General features: G+C 34.5%; 1 protein-coding gene across 5 annotated transcripts in view; it reads left to right on the top strand.

Annotated features, from left to right (window-relative positions):
• The window catches only part of SCN2A (sodium voltage-gated channel alpha subunit 2), a 195,908-nt gene that overhangs the window by 137,082 nt on the left and 39,410 nt on the right, over window positions 1–19,416 (top strand). For all 5 annotated transcript variants that reach the window (XM_058441550.1, XM_032755543.2, XM_032755544.2 and 2 more), the window contains 2 exons: window positions 8,778–8,951; window positions 10,897–11,253. In XM_058441550.1, the coding sequence (XP_058297533.1) occupies window positions 8,778–8,951; window positions 10,897–11,253 (531 nt within the window). The remainder of the gene's footprint in view (window positions 1–8,777; window positions 8,952–10,896; window positions 11,254–19,416) is intronic.

Below are 19,416 nucleotides of genomic sequence, written 5' to 3'. Positions count from 1 at the left end.
ATTAAACAACTTACTGTTAAACAATAAGATATCATGAGAGAAATTAGAAAATACTTTAGGATGACTGAAAATCAAAACAAACCAAACTGAAATTAATGAGGGCAGCTAAAACAATATTTAAAGACAAATTTATACTTTAAATGTCTATGGTAAAATAGAAGATTTCCCAAATTGCTAATTTAAGCTCCTCTTTAAGAGACTAGATAAAGAATAGCAAATTAAACCTGAAGTTAACAGAAAAGACAAATATTAAAGAAGAGAAAAACAACAGAGAAGAATCAATAAACCCAAAAGTTATTTCTTTGAAAAAATCAACAGAACTGACAAATCTTTAGCTAGGCTAACCAAGAAAAAAAGAGGAAAGACACAAATTATTAGAAGTAGGAATGAAGAGAGGATATCACCATGGATCTTTTAGAAGTAAAAAAGGAGCATAAGGAATAGAATAAAATTAAACGCCACCAAACCAGATAACCTAGGTGAAATTGAAAAATTCCTAGGAAGTAACAAACTCCTGAAACTGACTCAAGAAGTAATAGACTATCTCAATATACTTATAATAAGTAAAAATTGAATTCACAATTAAAAAAAAAAAAAACTTCCCTCCAAAAAAAGCCTGAGCCCAGATAGTATCACTGGTGAATTTTGCCAAATGTTCAATGGAGCATTAACATCAACCCTTAACAAACTGTTCCAACACATAGAAGAGAAGGAAGTACTTCTCACCTCACTTTATGAAGCTAGAATTACCCTGCTATTAATGCCAGACAAAAATATTACAAGAAAAAAACACAGACAGAAATATAGACCAGCCATATCCCATATGAACATAGGCACAACAATCCTCAACAAAATACTAGAGGCCAAATCACATAACATATTTTGATTTTTGGATTATGTACTCTGAATAAGTGAAATTTATCCCAGTGATGCAAGGCTGGACCAACATAAAAAAGTAATGTAATATATCATATTAATTTTAAAAACTATGCAATCATCTCTATAGATGCTGTAATCACGTGGAAGAAGCCAAAGTGTTTCATGATAAAAACACTCAGCAAACTTAAAATAGAAAAGAACTTCAGCCTGATAAACACCATCTCAAAAGACCCCACACCTATCATCATTCTTAATAGTTACTTTAGATGCTTTTACCTTCAGGTCAAGAAGAAGGCAAGGATGCTTGCTCTTGCTACTTCTTTTCAATATTGTACTGAAAGTTCTAACCAGAGAAATGAGACAAGAAAAAGAAATTAATGGCATCTACATTGGAACACAAGAAGTAAATTCTGTTAACGAATACATAATCTTGTATTTAGAAAATCCTATAAAATACACACACACACGCACACACACAACTGTTAGAACTAATAAATAAGATTGCAGAATACAAGATCAATATACAAAACTCAATTATGTTTCTAAACACTACTAATGAACAATCAGAAAACAAAATTAGGAAAATTCTATTTATAATAACATCAAAAAGAATAAAATACTTAGGAATAAATTTAATAAAATAAGTGTGAGATGTACACTCAAAGCTATAAAACATTGCTGAAAGAAATTAAAGAACTACTAAATAAATGAAAACACATTTTATATTCATAGTTTGGGAGAAAATATTGTTAATATGGCAATACTCACCAAATTAATCTACAAATTTAACGCAATCCATATCAAAATCCCAGCTACCTATTTGGCAGAAAGTGACAAATTGACTATAAATTTATATGAAAATGCAAAAGACGATATACCACACAATCTTAACTAGAAAAAAAATAACGTTGGAGAACTCAAACTTCCAAATTTTAAAACTTACTACAAAGCAAAAGTAAGCAAGATAGTTTGGTACTGGCATAAAGATAGCTATATACGTCAATGGAATCAAATTGAAATTCCAACAGTAAGTCTTCACATTTATGTTAAATTAATTTTCAACAAGACTACTAGACAATTTTATTAAGGAAAGAAGCTTTTTCAACAAATGGTGCTTGGACAAGTGAATATCCACATATGAGAGAATGGAATTGAACCCTTACTTAATAACATATATAAAAATTAAGATACGTCATAGGCCTAAATGTAGAGCTAAAACTATGAACTGTTAGAAGAAAATTTAGAAGTAAATCTTCATGACCTATTATTAAGCAATGATTTCTTAGATATGACACCAAAAGCACAAACAATAACAATAAGGAAAAAAAGGTTCATTGGACTTTATCAAAATTAGAAACTTTCATGCTGCAAACAATATCATCAAGTAAAAAGACAACTTAAAGAATGGAAGAAGACATTTGCAACCCAGATATCTGATCATGATTTATATCTAATATATATAAAGGATTCTTATAACTCCACAACAAGTAAAATAGATAACTCACTAAAAATGATCAAAATATTTGAATAGACATATTGAAAAAGAAGATAGATAAAGGGCCAGTAAGTACATAAAAGATGGTCAGCATCACTGGCTAATTTTAGGGGAAAGGCAAATCAAAACTAAAATGAGATACCACTTCACACACACTAAGATGGCTATAATCAGAAAGAAAGCCAATACCATTTTTTGGCAAGGATGTGGAGAAATTGGAATGGTTATACTTTACTTTGAGAATATAAAATGATGCAGTCACCTTGGATAATAATTTAGCTGTTCCCCAAAAAGTTTAGGTAGAGTTACCATATGACCTGGCAGTTTTACTAATCTCTTCATATATATAAGAGAATTAAAAACATATTTCCACATGAATGCTTATAGAATATTATTCATAATACTAAAAATTAAAAACAATTCAAATGTCTATCACCTGATGAATGGATAAACAATATCCATCCAATAAAATGTTATTCATCCATAAAAAAGAATGAAGTATTATTGCTACAATCTACAACATGAATAAACCTTGAAAACATTATATTAAGTGAACAAAGCCAATCACAAAAGGTTACATATCATATTGCTACATTTATATGAAATGTTCAAAACAGGCAAATCCATAGAGACAGAAAATAGATGAGTGGTTGCCAGGCAGCAGGGATTAGGGTAAATGGGAACAACAACTAACTAATGGGTATGCAGCTTCTTTTTAAGGCGATTAAAATGTTCTAAAATTCAATAATGGTGATGATTGTAAAAGTCTGTGAATATATTACAAGCCACTAAATTGCATACTAATATTTCATAGTATGCATGTATCACTATTTTTTCTTCCAATCACCTATTGATGGATGTTCAAGTTGATTCCAGATACTTTACCCCCATGTTGCAGTAAATGTTCTTGTATATATCACCTTTCATAATGCTGTATTAACTTCTAGAAGATAGATTTCCAGGATTGAAGTATTCTCAATATTAAACATATTCATGTCACATAAAAATTAGATGATATGCAAAGAAATAGGAAAATGTGACTCATAGTTAATAGATTAAAGCAGTACATAGAAATAGATCTGGACATGAGCAAATTGTTAGAATAAACAAAAAAAGACTTTGGAGGCGCTATTGTAAATACGTTGAGCAATTTAAACGAAAAAAGTGGTCATAAGAAATAAACAGAGAACATGAGCAGAAAAAAATGAGAACTATAAAAGGAATAATTTAGACATTTTATAATTGAAAAGTACACATTCTAAGATGAAAAATTCACTGGATGTGTTTAAAAGAAAATTGCAGATGTCAGAAGAAATAGTTGTTAACTCGAAGCACACTAATAGAAATTATCCAATTTGAACACTAGAGAATTGAAAGGAAAAATGAACTGAGTCTAACTATAATATGGGATAATATCAAGTAGTCTAAATATTTATATAATAGAATCAGAAGGAGAAAATAGAGAGAATGGAACAGAGCAAATATTTGAAGAAACAATGGCCAAAAATTTCCCAAAGTTGGTGAAAAATATTAACTTACAGACCTTAATATTACCTTATAAAATGTTGGTGAACATCAACAGGATAAATATAAAGTAAACCATACTTAGGCATATATTAGTCATGCTGCTGAAGACAACAACAATAACAAAAAGCTTTGGAAACAACCGGAAGAAAAATAGTTACTATATACATGAGACTAATGTCTTACCAGAAATAATTCAGGCCAGAAGAAAGTGGCCAGATAAAATAAAGAAGTAAAAGCCCATCATTCTACAGAAAGTGAAACTATCCATCAGAAATTAAAATGAAATAAAGAATTTTAAGATAAACAAAAACCTAAAAAAGCTGTTACCACCAGAACTACACTACAAGAAATGTTAATGGAAGTTCTTCAGGCTGAATGGGAAAAATATCAGATGGAAATTTGGTTCTGGGAATGATGGTCACTAGATATGAATAAATGTGGGTAAATACGAAAGACTATCTTTTTTTTCCTTAATTTTTTTCACATTTATTTTAGGTTCAGGGGTATATATACAGGTTTGTGGCGTAAATAAATTGTAAATCACAGGGGTTTGGCATACAGATTATTTCATCATCCAGGTAATAAGCATAGTACCCTATAGGTAGTTCTTCGATCCTCATCCTTCTCCCACCCTCCACCCTCAAGTGTCTGTTGTTCCCTTCTTTGTGTTCCTATGAACTCAATGTTTAGTTCCCACTTATGAGTGAGAACATGCAGTATTTGGTATTCTGTTGCTGTGGTAAATTTTTTAAAAAGACAACTGATTGTTTAAAGTGGGGATTTATAACATAGGTAAGTGTAAAATATATGAAAAGAGTTGAACTTTTTTTTTTTTTTTTTTTGAGATAGAGTCTCGCTCTGTCGCCCAGGCTGGAGTGCAGTGGTGCGACTGAGGCTCACTGCAAGCTCCACCTCCCCAGTTCACGCCATTCTCCTGCCTCAGCCTCCCGAGTAGCTGGGACTACAGGCACCAGCCACCACGCCTGGCTAATTTTTTTGCATTTTTAGTAGAGACGGGGTTTCATCGTGTTAGCCAGGATGGTCTCGATCTCCTGACCTTGTGATCCGCCCGTCTCAGCCTTCCAAAGTGCTGGGATTACAGGCATGAGCCACCGCGCCCAGCCAGAACATTTTATATAAAGTGTTACAATATTAATTCTACATAGAAAATTACAAGAAAGTATCCCTCATGAACACAGAAGCAAAAAATCATTAGCAAAATATTATCAATAAAATCCAACAATAGAGAAAAAAGTAATAAATACTTCTTAAACACTTGGGGATTATCTCAGAAAAGTAAGATTCCTTTAACATTTGAAAAGTGATCAATTAATTGGCCATATTACCTCTAAAAGAATAAAGGAAAGCCTAAGATCATCTCAATAGATGCAGAAAAGGATCTGACAAAACAGTCATTTGTGAGAAAAACTGTCAGTAAAATAGGAATAGAAAGTAGCTTTCTCAAGTTGTTAAGGACATTTCAGAAAACCCTACAACTAGGCGGGTGTGGAGGCTCATGCCTGTAATCCCAGTACTTTGTGAGGCTGAGGCGGTGGATCACCTGAGGTCAGGAGTTCGAGACCAGCCTGGCCAACATAGTGAAACCCTGTCTGTACTAAAAATACAAAAAATTAGCTGGGCATGGTGGCAGGCGCCTGCAATCCCAGCTAATAGGGAGGCTGAGGCAGGAGAATTGCTTGAACCCGGGAGGCGGAGGTTGCAGTGAGCCGAGATCAAGCCACTGCACTCCACACTTCAGCCTGGGCAACAAGAGCGAAACTCTGTCTCAAAAAAAAAAAAAAAAAAGAAAAGAAAAAGAAAGAAAACCCTACACCTAATATTTTACTTATCAGTGAAATGTTGAGGTAGTGAATTCTTGCCCCTTAGAAAAATTGAGTGCTTTCCCCTTAAAATAGACAAATATGTCTATTTTTACCGTTTTTTATTTAACCTTGCACTGGAAGTTTTATCAACTGAACTAAAGGAAAAAAAAAACACAAATAACATGCATAAATATTGAAATGTGGTAGAAGTATCTATTTCATCAACATGATCATATTGTAGACAATCCTAATAAATCTTTAAAACAGTGATTAGAAATAAACAATAATATTAAATATTTTATTTACAATAATATCAAAAAACACGAACAATATAGTAATAAATTTAACAAATCATTTCAAAACACCTATACTAAAAACCTCAAAACATGGTTGAGAATAATTACAGAAGATTTAAACAAAGGGAAATATATATGCCATGTTCATGCAATGGAAGATTCAATATTATTAAGAACTTAATTCTACCCAAATGTATCTATCAATTCAACCCAATCCCAGTAAAAATGTCACAGATTTTCTTTGTAGAAATTGATGAACTGACTTTCTATGCAAATACACAGTACTTAAAATTGCCAAAACAATACTGATAAAAGAATAATGAAAACATTAGCATACCTGACTTCAAGGCTTGTTATAAAGCTGTACTAATCAAGAATCTACAGTATTGGCATAAACAAAGATATCAATGGAACATAATCCTGAGTTCATAAATAGATCCAAACTATATGTCCATGGATTTTTTGAAATAAACACTACAGAAAGGAAATAGAAGAAAGGAAGTGTTTTCAATAAAATATCAGGAACACGTAAATAAATGTACGGAAAATAAATGAACCTCCACTTCAATCTTATGCCACATGCCAGAATCAATATGGATTGTAGACTAGGCATAAAAGCTAAAACAATAAAACATCTGAAATAAAACACAGGAGAACATCTTTGAGACCTTGGGGTAGGCAAAAATTTCTTGGAAAAGAGACAAAAAGTGCTATCTATTATTTAGATGTCCATGAAATTTCAAACAATGGAGCCCTACTCAACAAAAAAGAAAAAAGTCTAGTAATATACACATGGGTGAATTTCAGTTTGAAGTATTCAAGAGATATTTGGAAAAGTCACTAAGACTGTCAGGTCTCTGAGGTAGCCACCTAGGTAGAGAGATTCCATTTACTGAGTTAGCAAATATCGGAAGAGAAGCAAAACTGTGGAGAAAAAGCAGTAAGGTGAATTTTGGACCTGTTGAATTTGAGATGCCTGGGAGATAGTCTTTCAAATGTAGGTATTGATTAGGCAGGTGGGTATGTATTTCTAGAGACTAGGAGGTATGCTTGAACAGAAAAATAGATTTTGAAATATGAACTATTATAAAAATGTAACTTATTATAAAAGGAAAATTAAAGTAAGAGGGGTCTAGACAGCGAGAGTTCTGAATAAATCCAGTATCAAATGATTTGTTAGAGGAAGAAAATCAGGTGAGTAGCATCCAGGGAGGTGTGGATCACAGAAGCTAAAGCCAGAAAATATTTCAATGAACAAGGAACAGAAAACAATGCCCAAAACTTCTAAAAGGGCAAGCAAGCAAGATAATTGTTTAAAAAAATTCGTTTGGATTTATTGGTGATGTCGGTCTTGTTGGTGAAGTTTGTTAAAGCCATTTGGTGGGTTGTGGAGTAAGGTGAAGAAATGCAACTGGCAAGTGTAGACAAGTATGCAATCTTCGAAAGAAATCTGGCCATAAGGAAAGGATAGATGGTGGCAGCTGGACGGAGAAATAGGGTGCAAGGAGAGTTTCTCTGATGACAGTGGTGATACATATTTTTGTTTGTTTGTTTGTTTGGTTTTTTTTGAGACGAAGTCTTGATCTTTTGCCCAGGCTGGAGTGCAGTGGCGCTGTCTCGGCTCACTGCAAGCTCCACCTTCCGGGTTCACGCCATTCTCCTGCCTCAGCCTCCAGAGTAGCTGGGACTACAGGCGCCGGCCACCGCGCCCGGCTAATTTTTTGTATTTTTAGTAGAGACGGGGTTTCACCGTGTGTTAGCCAGGATGGTCTCGATCTCTTGACCTCGTGATCCGCCCCCCTCAGCCTCCCAAAGTGCTGGGATTACAGGCGTGAGCCACCGCGCCCGGCTGACAGTGGTGATATTTTTAAGGGAGAGAAGGACTCGGTAACTGTTACTTTCTATAAAGAAACAGGAAGTAGCCAGTAGTAGAAAGGTTGGTTAATTGAGAATGAATTCCTTGCAAAGTCCAAAGGAAAACACGTAACACAATTTGAGAGATTAGCTCAAAACAGGGGCACTTCTTTCATTTTAACAAGAAGAGAAAGGCAAAGCACAGTAATGGATGTAAGTAGTCTAGTAGATAAAGGGAAACATAAAGTTAAGGCTGGCTAACTTTCATCACCTCTAAGACGCTGAAGTACTGAGACTGTGCTTCTCAGAAGGGAAGGCCTAAGGAAAAATGGCTGAGGTTATGTGCAGAAGAGAAAGTTTGAAATAGTTGTAGATAATAGAAATGGAAAAAGGAAAATACTGCTTCCCTTTCGCCAGCAAAAGGAAATTTTTTAAGAGTTCTTACTATCTGTAGAGTTAGCCGTGAGCATGTTTATTGCAGCTTACATGACATCTCCTTAGCACCAGTCTCATCTGCAGGGCCAAGGGAGGGGATCAATCCATTTGGCTTGGTGATGGAAGCCCTCACTGCTAGGTAATCATTTGGTAAGTTTTTGGAGGGCTAGAAAGATCAGAGACAGAGCCAAACAGTTGATCACAATGAGCCAGTTGCACCTTTCATATGAAAATAATATTAATTTTATTGACTTAATCCATGTACTCTTTATCATTTGATAAACATTATATATAGTGAACAATTATTGATTTGAATGCAAAGCATTCGTGGATACCAAGTTGTTTGACCTAAACCAATTTTTTTAATCATAATTTAATTTATATTTCTTTGGAGTAAATTAAGTTGCTCAATAATTATTCGTGTTTCAAGACTATTTGCTCATATAACGAAATACACTTCTCATTTAGGTCTTCACGGGGATCTTCACAGCAGAAATGTTTCTCAAGATAATTGCCATGGATCCATATTATTACTTTCAAGAAGGCTGGAATATTTTTGATGGTTTTATTGTGAGCCTTAGTTTAATGGAACTTGGTTTGGCAAATGTGGAAGGATTGTCAGTTCTCCGATCATTCCGGCTGGTAAATTAACTGGGAGTGTTCATAAGATGTACTTTGTAATTAATTAGTCTTCATTCTCATCTGGTAAAAATGGCAAGATTTCCCATCATTATAATATTATTTGAATACACTTCTAAAACAAATTGGATTGCCAATTTGTTTGGCAAACCAGATGGTAGTTTCTTCTTCATCATAGCTTTAATAAAGTTCAGTTAAACGAATAGTCTACACTTCTCTTCTTAGTTATTGAATGGAAGGCTAATAGAAAGGAGGAAAAATGGAGTCACAGATAAACTCGAATCACAATTAAACAACACCATAGTCAACTCTCAGTTATCTGAGGTTTGCATAACTGCATACAAAGCTTCCTTGGGACCTAGGATGAGCTCCCCTTTCTGCCAGGAACTAAGGAATTATGGAATTGTTCATTGCTCACCTTGTCCCTGTAGAGGAAAGACTTAAGACACGGGACAGTGTACAAGGGAGAAGGATAAGCAAACAGAGCTCCCCATATGACTGCTGCCACATCAGAAAATCACCAAATCCACTCTTTGAGAGAGTACTATATTTTGTTAATTTTAAAGAAGGTATCTTTCTTTGATCTTTTATAAAAACTGTTGGATTTTAAAATTCAGAGATAAAATATCACTTGACACATTTCCAGTGAAAGTTTGATATGTTTTATTATACTATTACTTTGAGGTGGCTCTAGCTTTAGTGATTTATTTTCAAATAACAGAGGCTGTACATGGTTACTAAGGACATATTCCTGTAGATAATTTACCTTACTAGTGATTAGGCTGAAGACTTTTTCATGAAATCTGTTTACAATTTCCCTTTTTGCTTTCAATGTTCAAATTTGAATTGTAATCCTTAGAACTGTATTTCCTTCCCTAATCCTCAAAGATAGTTATGAATCTAATTTGAAACTAGAAGGATGCAAAAAACAGAACAAAAATTTAAAATGATAAAACAAATAATATGGGCCAGAACTTAAAAAATATATTTAGTAAACCTTCATGATAGTGTGATGCAGTTAAGGGAAATAGGAAGCATAGTATCATTAGTAGAATCTTACTTAGTGTGTCAGGCTCTTTCTCAAATTATTCTCTGGAATAAATTAAATGCTTTGGCGCATGTATTTACTCCTGTGGGTCGCTTCGATGCCATTAAATAATGCACTACTCTCAGCTTGACATTTACTGAAGCATCAGAAATAAAATGCTGCTGCTGTTTAACCATAAATGGTACTTCAGTGAACTCTAAAGCGAATACAACCAATATGTCAAAAACAATGAGAGAGACATGTACACACTACACTGAATTAAGTCTTTGAAGACATAAAGGTTAAAAAGAAGCCTAGCGTTTTACTTAAGTTTAAGTACTTTTGTATTTGAATATATGTTTAAAATATAGCCTAAAGTTACAGCAAGCTAAAAATATAGCTAGATTAAAACAATCTAAAGACAAATTAGTTCATTTCTGCTTCCACTTTATGTAATTTAAGTGTTGATATTATTTTCACTTGTGCATGTCAGCATATTTGAAGTACACTGAAAACTATATCTGCTTTGGCCTTTTAAAAATGAGAGTTTCTACTTCTCTGAAACTGGATCTCTGCTAATTAACCACCATTAATCTCAAATATCTTAATTCCTTAAGGAGAAACAAAAGTGTATATTACATATGCTTGTGTAGGATACTTGAAAATTCAGTGTATCTTATTAAACTGCCAATTTAAATACTGTATAATTTAATTATTTCATTTACAGTATGGACCATTTCGAAATGAAAAAAGAACCCTCTATGGTAGCAAGTCACTGCTATATTTGTTACTAATCGTTTGATAAATAAATAATTCATCACCATATAATTGAGACAGTTACCTGTACATTTGCCCTGTTAATAAAATTACAGATTTTTTTGAAATGCAGAGCATTAACACTGTTCTTGCTTTTATTTCCAGCTCCGAGTTTTCAAGTTGGCAAAATCTTGGCCAACTCTAAATATGCTAATAAAGATCATTGGCAATTCTGTGGGGGCTCTAGGAAACCTCACCTTGGTGTTGGCCATCATCGTCTTCATTTTTGCTGTGGTCGGCATGCAGCTCTTTGGTAAGAGCTACAAAGAATGTGTCTGCAAGATTTCCAATGATTGTGAGCTCCCACGCTGGCACATGCATGACTTCTTCCACTCCTTTCTGATCGTGTTCCGCGTGCTGTGTGGAGAGTGGATAGAGACCATGTGGGACTGTATGGAGGTCGCTGGCCAAACCATGTGCCTTACTGTCTTCATGATGGTCATGGTGATTGGAAATCTAGTGGTATGTAGCAAAAACATTTTCCTCATTTTCATTAAAAGATAACGTAATCATAAAAGGTGTGTTCAACTGAAGAATATTTTGTATTTTTTAAATCAAGGCCACTCCCTATTGTCTATTACTCATGACTGTAAGAGCCATGCATAGTTTAGACCATTGTAATCCACACAAACCCTTAAACTACCTTTTGAACCAAAGTTGTTCTTTCTCTCATTATCCTTCTTGCTACATGGAGAGAAACATTTATGTTATTTATCTTTCAGTTCTTGTACTAAAGCATGGACGTGTTACTTAGAACACTCATTTTATTTATAAGTACTAGCAATAACACCTGAAAACGTTTCAGATTTGATTTTCTACAAATTTAAAAATTAGCAACAATCTCAGTTTATTAGAAGCTCATGGGGTTTTTGGTGCCTAGAAGCTATAGTATGAGCAAGTAATATTGTCTCTAAAAACATTAATTGTCATTTCCGCATAAAATTAACCACCCCTAACACCATATATATTTAGGATAGTTAGCTCTTCTTGTTGCATTGATCCCTTTTACCATTATGTAATGTCTTTCTTTGTCTTTTTTTAATCTTTGTTGGTTTGAAGTCTGTTTTATCAAAGACTAGGATTGCAAACCCTGCTTTTCTTTTTTTCTTTCCATTTGCTTGGTAAATATTCCTCCATCCAGTTTTTTGTGCCTATGTGTGTCTTTGCATGTGAGATGGGTCACAGCACACAGATGAGTCTTGACTCTTTATCCAATTTGCCAGTCTATGTCTTTTAATTGGGGCATTTAGCCCATTTACATTTAAGGTTAATATTGTTATGTGTGAATTTGACCCTGTCGTTATGATGCTTGCTGGTTATTTTGCTCATTAGTTGCTGCGGTTTCTTCATAATGTTGATGGTCTTAAAATTTGGTATGTTTTTGCAGTGGCTGGTACTGGTTTTTCCTTGCCATATTTAGTGCTTCCTTCAGGAGCTCTCATAAGGCAGACCTGGTGGTGGCAAAATCTCTTGGCATTTGCTTGTCTGTAAATGATTTTATTTCTCCTTTGCTTATGAAGCTTAGTTTGGCTAGATATGAAATTCTAGGTTGATAATTCTTTTCTTTAATAGTATTTAATATTGGCCCCCACTGTCTTCTGGATTGTAGAGTTTCTGCCGAGAGATCTGCTGTTAGTCTGGTGGGCTTCCCTTTGTGGGTAACCCGACCTTTCTCTCTGGCTGCCATTAACATTTTTTCCTCCATTTCAACCTTAGTGTATCTGACAATTATGTGTCTTGGGGTTGCTTTTCTCAAGGAGCATCTTTGTGGTGTTCTCTGTATTTCCTGAATTTGAATGTTGGCCTGTCTTGCTAGGTTGGGGAAGTTCTCCTGGTTATCCTGAAGAGTGTTTTCCAACTTGGTTCCATTCTCCCCGTCACTTTCAGGTACACCAATAAAACTTAGGTTTGGTCTTTTCACATAGTCCCATGTTTCTTGGAGACTTTGTTCATTCCTTTTCATTCTTTTTTCTCTAATCTTATCTTCATGCTTTACAAAAGTTAACTCAACATGGATTAAAGACTTAAATGTAAGACTTAAAACCATAAAAACCTTAGAAGAAAACCTAGGCAATTCCATTCAGGACATAGGCATGGACAAAGACTTCATGATTGAAACACCAAAAGCAATGGCAACAAAAGCCAAAATTGACAAATGGGATCTAATTAAACTAAAGAGCTTCCCCACAGCAAAAGAAACTTTCATCAGAGTGAACAGGCAACCTACAGAATGGGAGAAAATTTTTGCAATCTATCCATCTAATATCCAGAATCTACAAGAAACTTAAACAAATTTACAAGAAAAACACAACGCCATCAAAAAGTGGGTGAAGGATATGAATAGACACTTCTCAAAAGAAGACATTTATGTGGCCAACAAACATATGAATAAAAGCTCATCATCACTGATCATTAGAGAAATGCAAATCAAAACAACGAGATACCATTTCACGCCAGTTAGAATGGCGATCATTAAAAAGTCAGTAAACCACAGATGCTGGAGAGGATGTGGAGAAATAGGAATGCTTTTACATTGTTGGTGGGAGTGCAAACTAGTTCAACCATTGTGGAAAACAGTGTGGCAATTCCTCAAGGATCTAGAACCAGAAATACCATTTGACCCAGGAATGCCATAACTGGGTATATACCCAAAGGACTATAAATCATTCTGCTATAAAGATGCATGCACACGTACGCTTATTGCAGCACTATTCACAGTAGCAAAGGTTTGGAACCAACCCAAATGCCCACCAATGATAGGCTGGATAAAGAAAATGTGGCATGTGCCATGAAATACACCATGAAATACTATGCAGCCATAAAAAAGAATGAGTTCATGTCCTTTGCAGGGACATGGATGAAGCTGGAAACCATCATTCTCAGCAAACTAACACAGGAACAGAAAACCAAACACTATATGTTCTCACTCATAAATGGGAGTTGAACAATGAGAGCACATGGACACAGGGAGGGGAACATCACACACTGAGGCCTGTTGAGGGGTGGGGGGCTAGGGGAGGGAGAGCATTAGGAGAAAAACCTAATGTAGATTACGGGTTGATGGATGCAGCAAACCACCATGGCGAGTGTATATGTATGTAAAAATCTGCATGTTCTGCACATGTATCACTTAAAGTATAATAATAATTAAAAAAAAAAAAAACCATGCCCAACACCAGTGTCCTGAATCTTGAAGGCATGGAGAAGTTGGGAAGGCATGGAAAGATAAATATAACAAAGTGATATAACATGTACTCAAATAGAATTAAAAATAGGAAGTAACTAATATGTGTTCAAAAATATGAAAAAAAAATGCCATATGTCAAGTTTACAAAATGGGAACCTTGCTTTACAATAGGAAGGTTGATCAGAGAAGTCTTTGTCAAAGAGTTTGGACCTAAAATATATTTAACTGAGATGTCAGATTTAGCCTGGTAGGAAGAAAGACCATCCCAAACAAGAAAACAAGATACCCAGTGACTGAGGGACACAAGGACAGTAGACTCTGTGAGAAGTATCAAGCTCTTATGCTTTAAATATGAAGTAATTACACTGAGTTGCTTAATTAGAACCCAAACCAATGGAATAGAAAAATGACTACCATAACAAGTAATTTAATGTATATACTCTTGCCAGGCTCAGTGGCTCACGCCTGTAATCCCAGCATTTTGAGAGACTGAAGCGGGCAGTTCACTTGAGGACAGGAGTTCGAGACCAGCCTAGTCAACATGGCAAAACCCCATCTCTACTAGAAATACAAAAATTAGCCAGGCGTGATGATGCACACCTGTAATCTCAGCTACTTGGTAAGCTGAGGCATGAGAATTGCTTGAGCCTGGGAGGCAGAGGTTACAGTGACCTGAGATTGTGCCATTGCATTCCAGCCTGGGTGAAAGAGTGAGACTCCGTTGCAAAAAAAAAAAAAAAAAAAAAAAAAAAGCATATACTCTTTAGACATGATTTCCTTTCATATAAAGGTAACCTCCAAGTCCCCAAAGATAGAGAAAGGGGAAGGGAAAAAGGCAAAGTATTATTTTATTTGTATTCATTGCCAAATTTCAGCCCCTTCCGCATTACTTTTGATAATTCTGATCTATTTTTAAAGTAACAAGAAACATAAACAGTGTACAATCTAGAATTATAAACAGCGGCTTAAAACAACAAACACTGATTACTTCACAGTTTCTGTGGGTCAGGATTTGGGGAATAAGTTAGCTGGGTGGTTCTGGTTTAGGGTCAATCATGAAGTTGCTGTCAAAATGTTAGCTGAGGTTACAGTTATTTTGACTGGGGCTGGAGGATCAGCTTCTAAGAAGGCTCAATCTCATGGTTATTGGAAGGAGGTTTCAGTTCCTTTTTGGCGGTTAGTTGAAGGTCTCAGTTTTTCTCTGCAGGACCTTTTCCATAGGACTGTTGAGTATCCTTATGATATGGCAGCTGGCTTCTTCCAGGGAAGGTGATGTAAGAGGAGCAAATCCTCTTTATGTTCTACTCTTTAAAGTCACTCTTCACCACTTCTGCCATATTGTATTCATTAGAAGCTAGTCACTAAGAAGAGCTCAAGCTACTATAATCCCCAAGACAACTTTAATATGTTTGCTTTCAGAAAAGTATAAGATCACATAGAACAGAAATTGTCACAGGGTTACACAGAACAGAAACAAAGAAAAGATAATATAATTATGTTGTAGATCTGATTTCATTTTCTCTATATGTATATTTGGTATATGTTGGAAGAAGGAAAGAAAACGCAGAGAACAGAATCCTTTATGACAACAATGAATGATCAGACAGCAATGGGGAATTCAGAAAGAAAGTTTGGGACAAGACTGGGTAGAATTTAATTTATGAAAAGACTGTGCATAATAAAATGTATTTTCCTTTAGGCAATTCAAAGCTACAGATGATTTTTTATCGGGAAAATGACAATGAACCAGTGATATTTTTCAGAAATATATGTAGCAGGAGAATGCAGAATAGATTTAAAGAGGATGAAACTCAGCCCACCACATATTATCTATTAGTTTACTGAAATTAACATATCTCTCTAATGTATAATTGTGCAGAAAATTCAAGTTGAAAAGAGAATTTCAGGAAATATCAAGTACCTATACTTATGGTTGACATCAGTATTAATTTAGATCGTGATGTATGCATAAAATGATATAGTTTATAAAATAATCATTTCCATCTACTGGTGTAAATTTAATTTTTGTTCTTTTAAGAGATAAAAATTAAAGGTTCTCCTTTCTTTTTAACTATTAGTTAAAATAACTTCTTTGTCTTGTGATAACCTGGATATGTTTCTGGAGTAGCTAAGGTAGTCATATATACCATGTTTATCACTATTAAGGAAATGTGCTTATATAATATTTGCTTAAGACTGAATGAACTTGATATACTCACTCCTTACTACAATTCTTCCTTCCTATTCTCACTGGAAAAAGGGGAAAGGTGTCCCAAAGACAAGATGGCAAAACTTCCTCTTAACACACATGAACTATCAGATGGGGCTCCACCCAAATAGATGTAGTAGTCACAGTAGATGGGACTGCCAGCCTAGTCTATAGACAAGACAGAGCTGGGACCAAAAACTACTGTTTCCCAGACCAGGATTTTTATGAGCCATTCTTAGTTTCCAGACACGATGGCAAGAGACCCATTATTGGTTGAAGATAGGCACTGCAGAAAAAGAATGTGACTTTCTGAAAACTGATAGTTCTAGAAGTAGAGAATACAACCTCCTCCCTCCCTAAGTGAAGGTGAGGCAATAGCACACAGGAGGGATGTGAAGGTTTTGGCTTCCTCTCACAAGTTGGGAATCAGGATGGAGAAACAATTAAAATATGTAATATATTTCAACCTTGAATTCAAAATGGAAATTATGGTAACATTTCCATTCCAAGAGGCTAATTTGAGACACAAGAAAGAGTTGATTTCATTTAGTGAGCTAGCACATTTGTGAAACAGGATTCAGGATTTCAGTCCCTGAGTGAGCTTGCTGAACTGTGTTTTCTTAAATTGTCATGGATCACACCAAACACCTGTACAACCTGTTATGCACATACCCTTCAGTAACAAAGGAAGTCTAGAAAAAGAGAATAACTTGACTCACACAAATATTTCTAGGGAAATAAAGTAAATAAAAAGATAGGGTTGTAGAGGATAAGTTGGATAATAGTGACAGTGATAACAGCTAAACTTTCTCAAAAGTTCACTATGTGCCAGGAATTGTGCTGAAAGCCACATGAATTCTGTTACTGAATCCTTACAACAACCTTGTAAGCTGGGCACTAGAAAAACGATTACATTTATTTTATAGATGAGGAAACTGAGGCTCAGATTGGCTATGCTACTTAGTAGGTAATAGAAAATCGATTCTTACCTAGCACTTGAATTCTAAAATATGTGCTCCTCTATGTCAAGTAATCTGTAGAACTAAGATAAACATGCTGATGAAAGTTAGTGTCTAGTGGGTATTAATAAACACGGTTTCAACACTGAGTCACCACGTGTAGATTGGCTGCTTTAAAAAAAATAAAGACTTCAATGGATTTATGATAAAGAAAAGTCATGTGTTCCAGGGATATTTATTTATTTTCCTGACAGTGGAATAGCATTGAATTGAGTTATCAATTCATAGAAGATCAGAGAAACAATTAGAAAATTAATAGTAAACTTTGTTATACTGACCAAGTATGGTAGCAGTTCAAAGAAAGGAAGTATCGCAATTAGGAGAAAAGACCTTACAGTTAGACTTTCAAAAAAAAAAAAGCTCTACTTATTAACTATGATCTTGGACAAGTCATGTAAGTTGTGTAGAAGCATTTTCATCTGTAAAATAGTAATAATAATAATTCCTGCCTTATAGAGTTGTGAGAAATCATATATACCTTGAAAATGCTTGGCACAATAACGGGTATTTACTAAGAGCTCAACTAAAAAGCTGGTTTTACTTTTATTGTTATCGTGATCTGGTATTGATACTGCTCTAGGACTTGGCTCTAAGGCATGTTTCTGACCAAAAGATCTCCCAATCTATTAGTAAAGCTGTGCTTGTTTTTTTTAAAAAGAATCCAATATAATGTGATAGAGATGTGGATGAGAAATTTAACAGGACAGAATGAGAAATGGGAGCAGGCTATATAAATGTAACAGTAAATGACATTTGCAAATAGAGTATTTGTCCAATGCAGAGGCAATATAGTTGGCTCCCACCCTGGGGGAGGACTGATGGATGTGTATCAAGAAAAAATTTCCAAGTAGACAAATGACAGAACTTTAATATACTTTAGGAAAATAAATCTAGGAAATAGCATGGCACCAAAATAGATAAAATAAAAATTTTACATGCATTTTTTCTTCCTTTGTCTGTTTTTTTAATCCAAATAATAAGTTCAAAAGCAAATTACAATAAAACATAACTTTATTGGTAAATTCCAGTGGCAAAGGAGCAGGTCTGGTCTTAATGTGATTATCAGCAGTCATAGTGTAGAGACTGACAGATCGTCAGTACACTCTCAAAACCAAACGTGGTCTTCATTGGATCTTACATATTTTTACTTAAAAAAAAATCACCATTTGTTAGACTAACTTACAACTAATTAGACAAAGGTGCTCTAAGCCTCATTATCATGATAGAAAGATGAGAATATAGCAAGAATGTAGAATGCTATTTATTGAAGTTTTACTTAAAAATTTTCCCAAGATTCTACTTTTATTCTGCAGGTTGAGCATCCCTAATCTGAAAATTTGAAATCCAAAATGTTCCGAAGTTCAAAGCTTTTGAGCACCAACCAACCTGATACTACAAGAGGAAAATTCTACATCTGGCCTCTTGTAATGAATCGCAGTTAAACCACAGTCAAAATGTTGTTTCCTGAACAAAATTATTAAAAATATTGTATAAAATTACCTTCAGGCTATGTGTATAAGATGTGTATGAAACGTAAATGAATTTTATGTTTACACGTGTCTCATTCTCAAGATATGTCATTATGTACATGCAAATATTTTAAAATCTAAAATCCAAAACACTTCTGGTCCCAAGCATTTCAAATAAGGGATATGCAACTTGCATTTACTTTGTGCATTTGCCCCCCTTTACTGCTATATCTTTCTTTTGTTCTGTATGTTCTGTGTGCTTAAATAATCAGGGATTCATTGATATTGTCAATCAAATCCTGAAAAAAAATTATATGACTCAGTCTTGTACCCCTGAGAATGTCTGATTTCTTCGTAAGTTGTCCTTTTTTTTTTTTCCCACAATAGTGGGTTTAATGTCATGAATCTTTTCACTCATTAATACTGGTGGAGCCTATTTTTAAAGACCCAATTTGCAGACTGATTATTGTCCTTATTCATGGCAATACTTCAACTCCACAATCTTTAATTCAACAATAACATCATAATTATTGTATAATAACCATTTTATAGTATTTCTCAATATTGTATAATTATAGTAGCCATAATTATCTTAATAAAAATTGGGACTTTTCATCCAGCAATAAATACATTTTTGCCTGATTTGTCCAGTTATCTAGGTACAAAAAATGGTACAAAGGCACAAAAATAAAATCGTATTTAAATATATGGGGATAATTGTTGATTTTAGGAATAAATTAT

Source organism: Hylobates moloch, unplaced genomic scaffold (genome assembly GCF_009828535.3).
Source record: "Hylobates moloch isolate HMO894 unplaced genomic scaffold, HMol_V3 SCAFFOLD_1, whole genome shotgun sequence".
Taxonomy (NCBI): domain Eukaryota; kingdom Metazoa; phylum Chordata; class Mammalia; order Primates; family Hylobatidae; genus Hylobates; species Hylobates moloch.
This window is presented reverse-complemented; position numbering and strand designations above follow the sequence as displayed.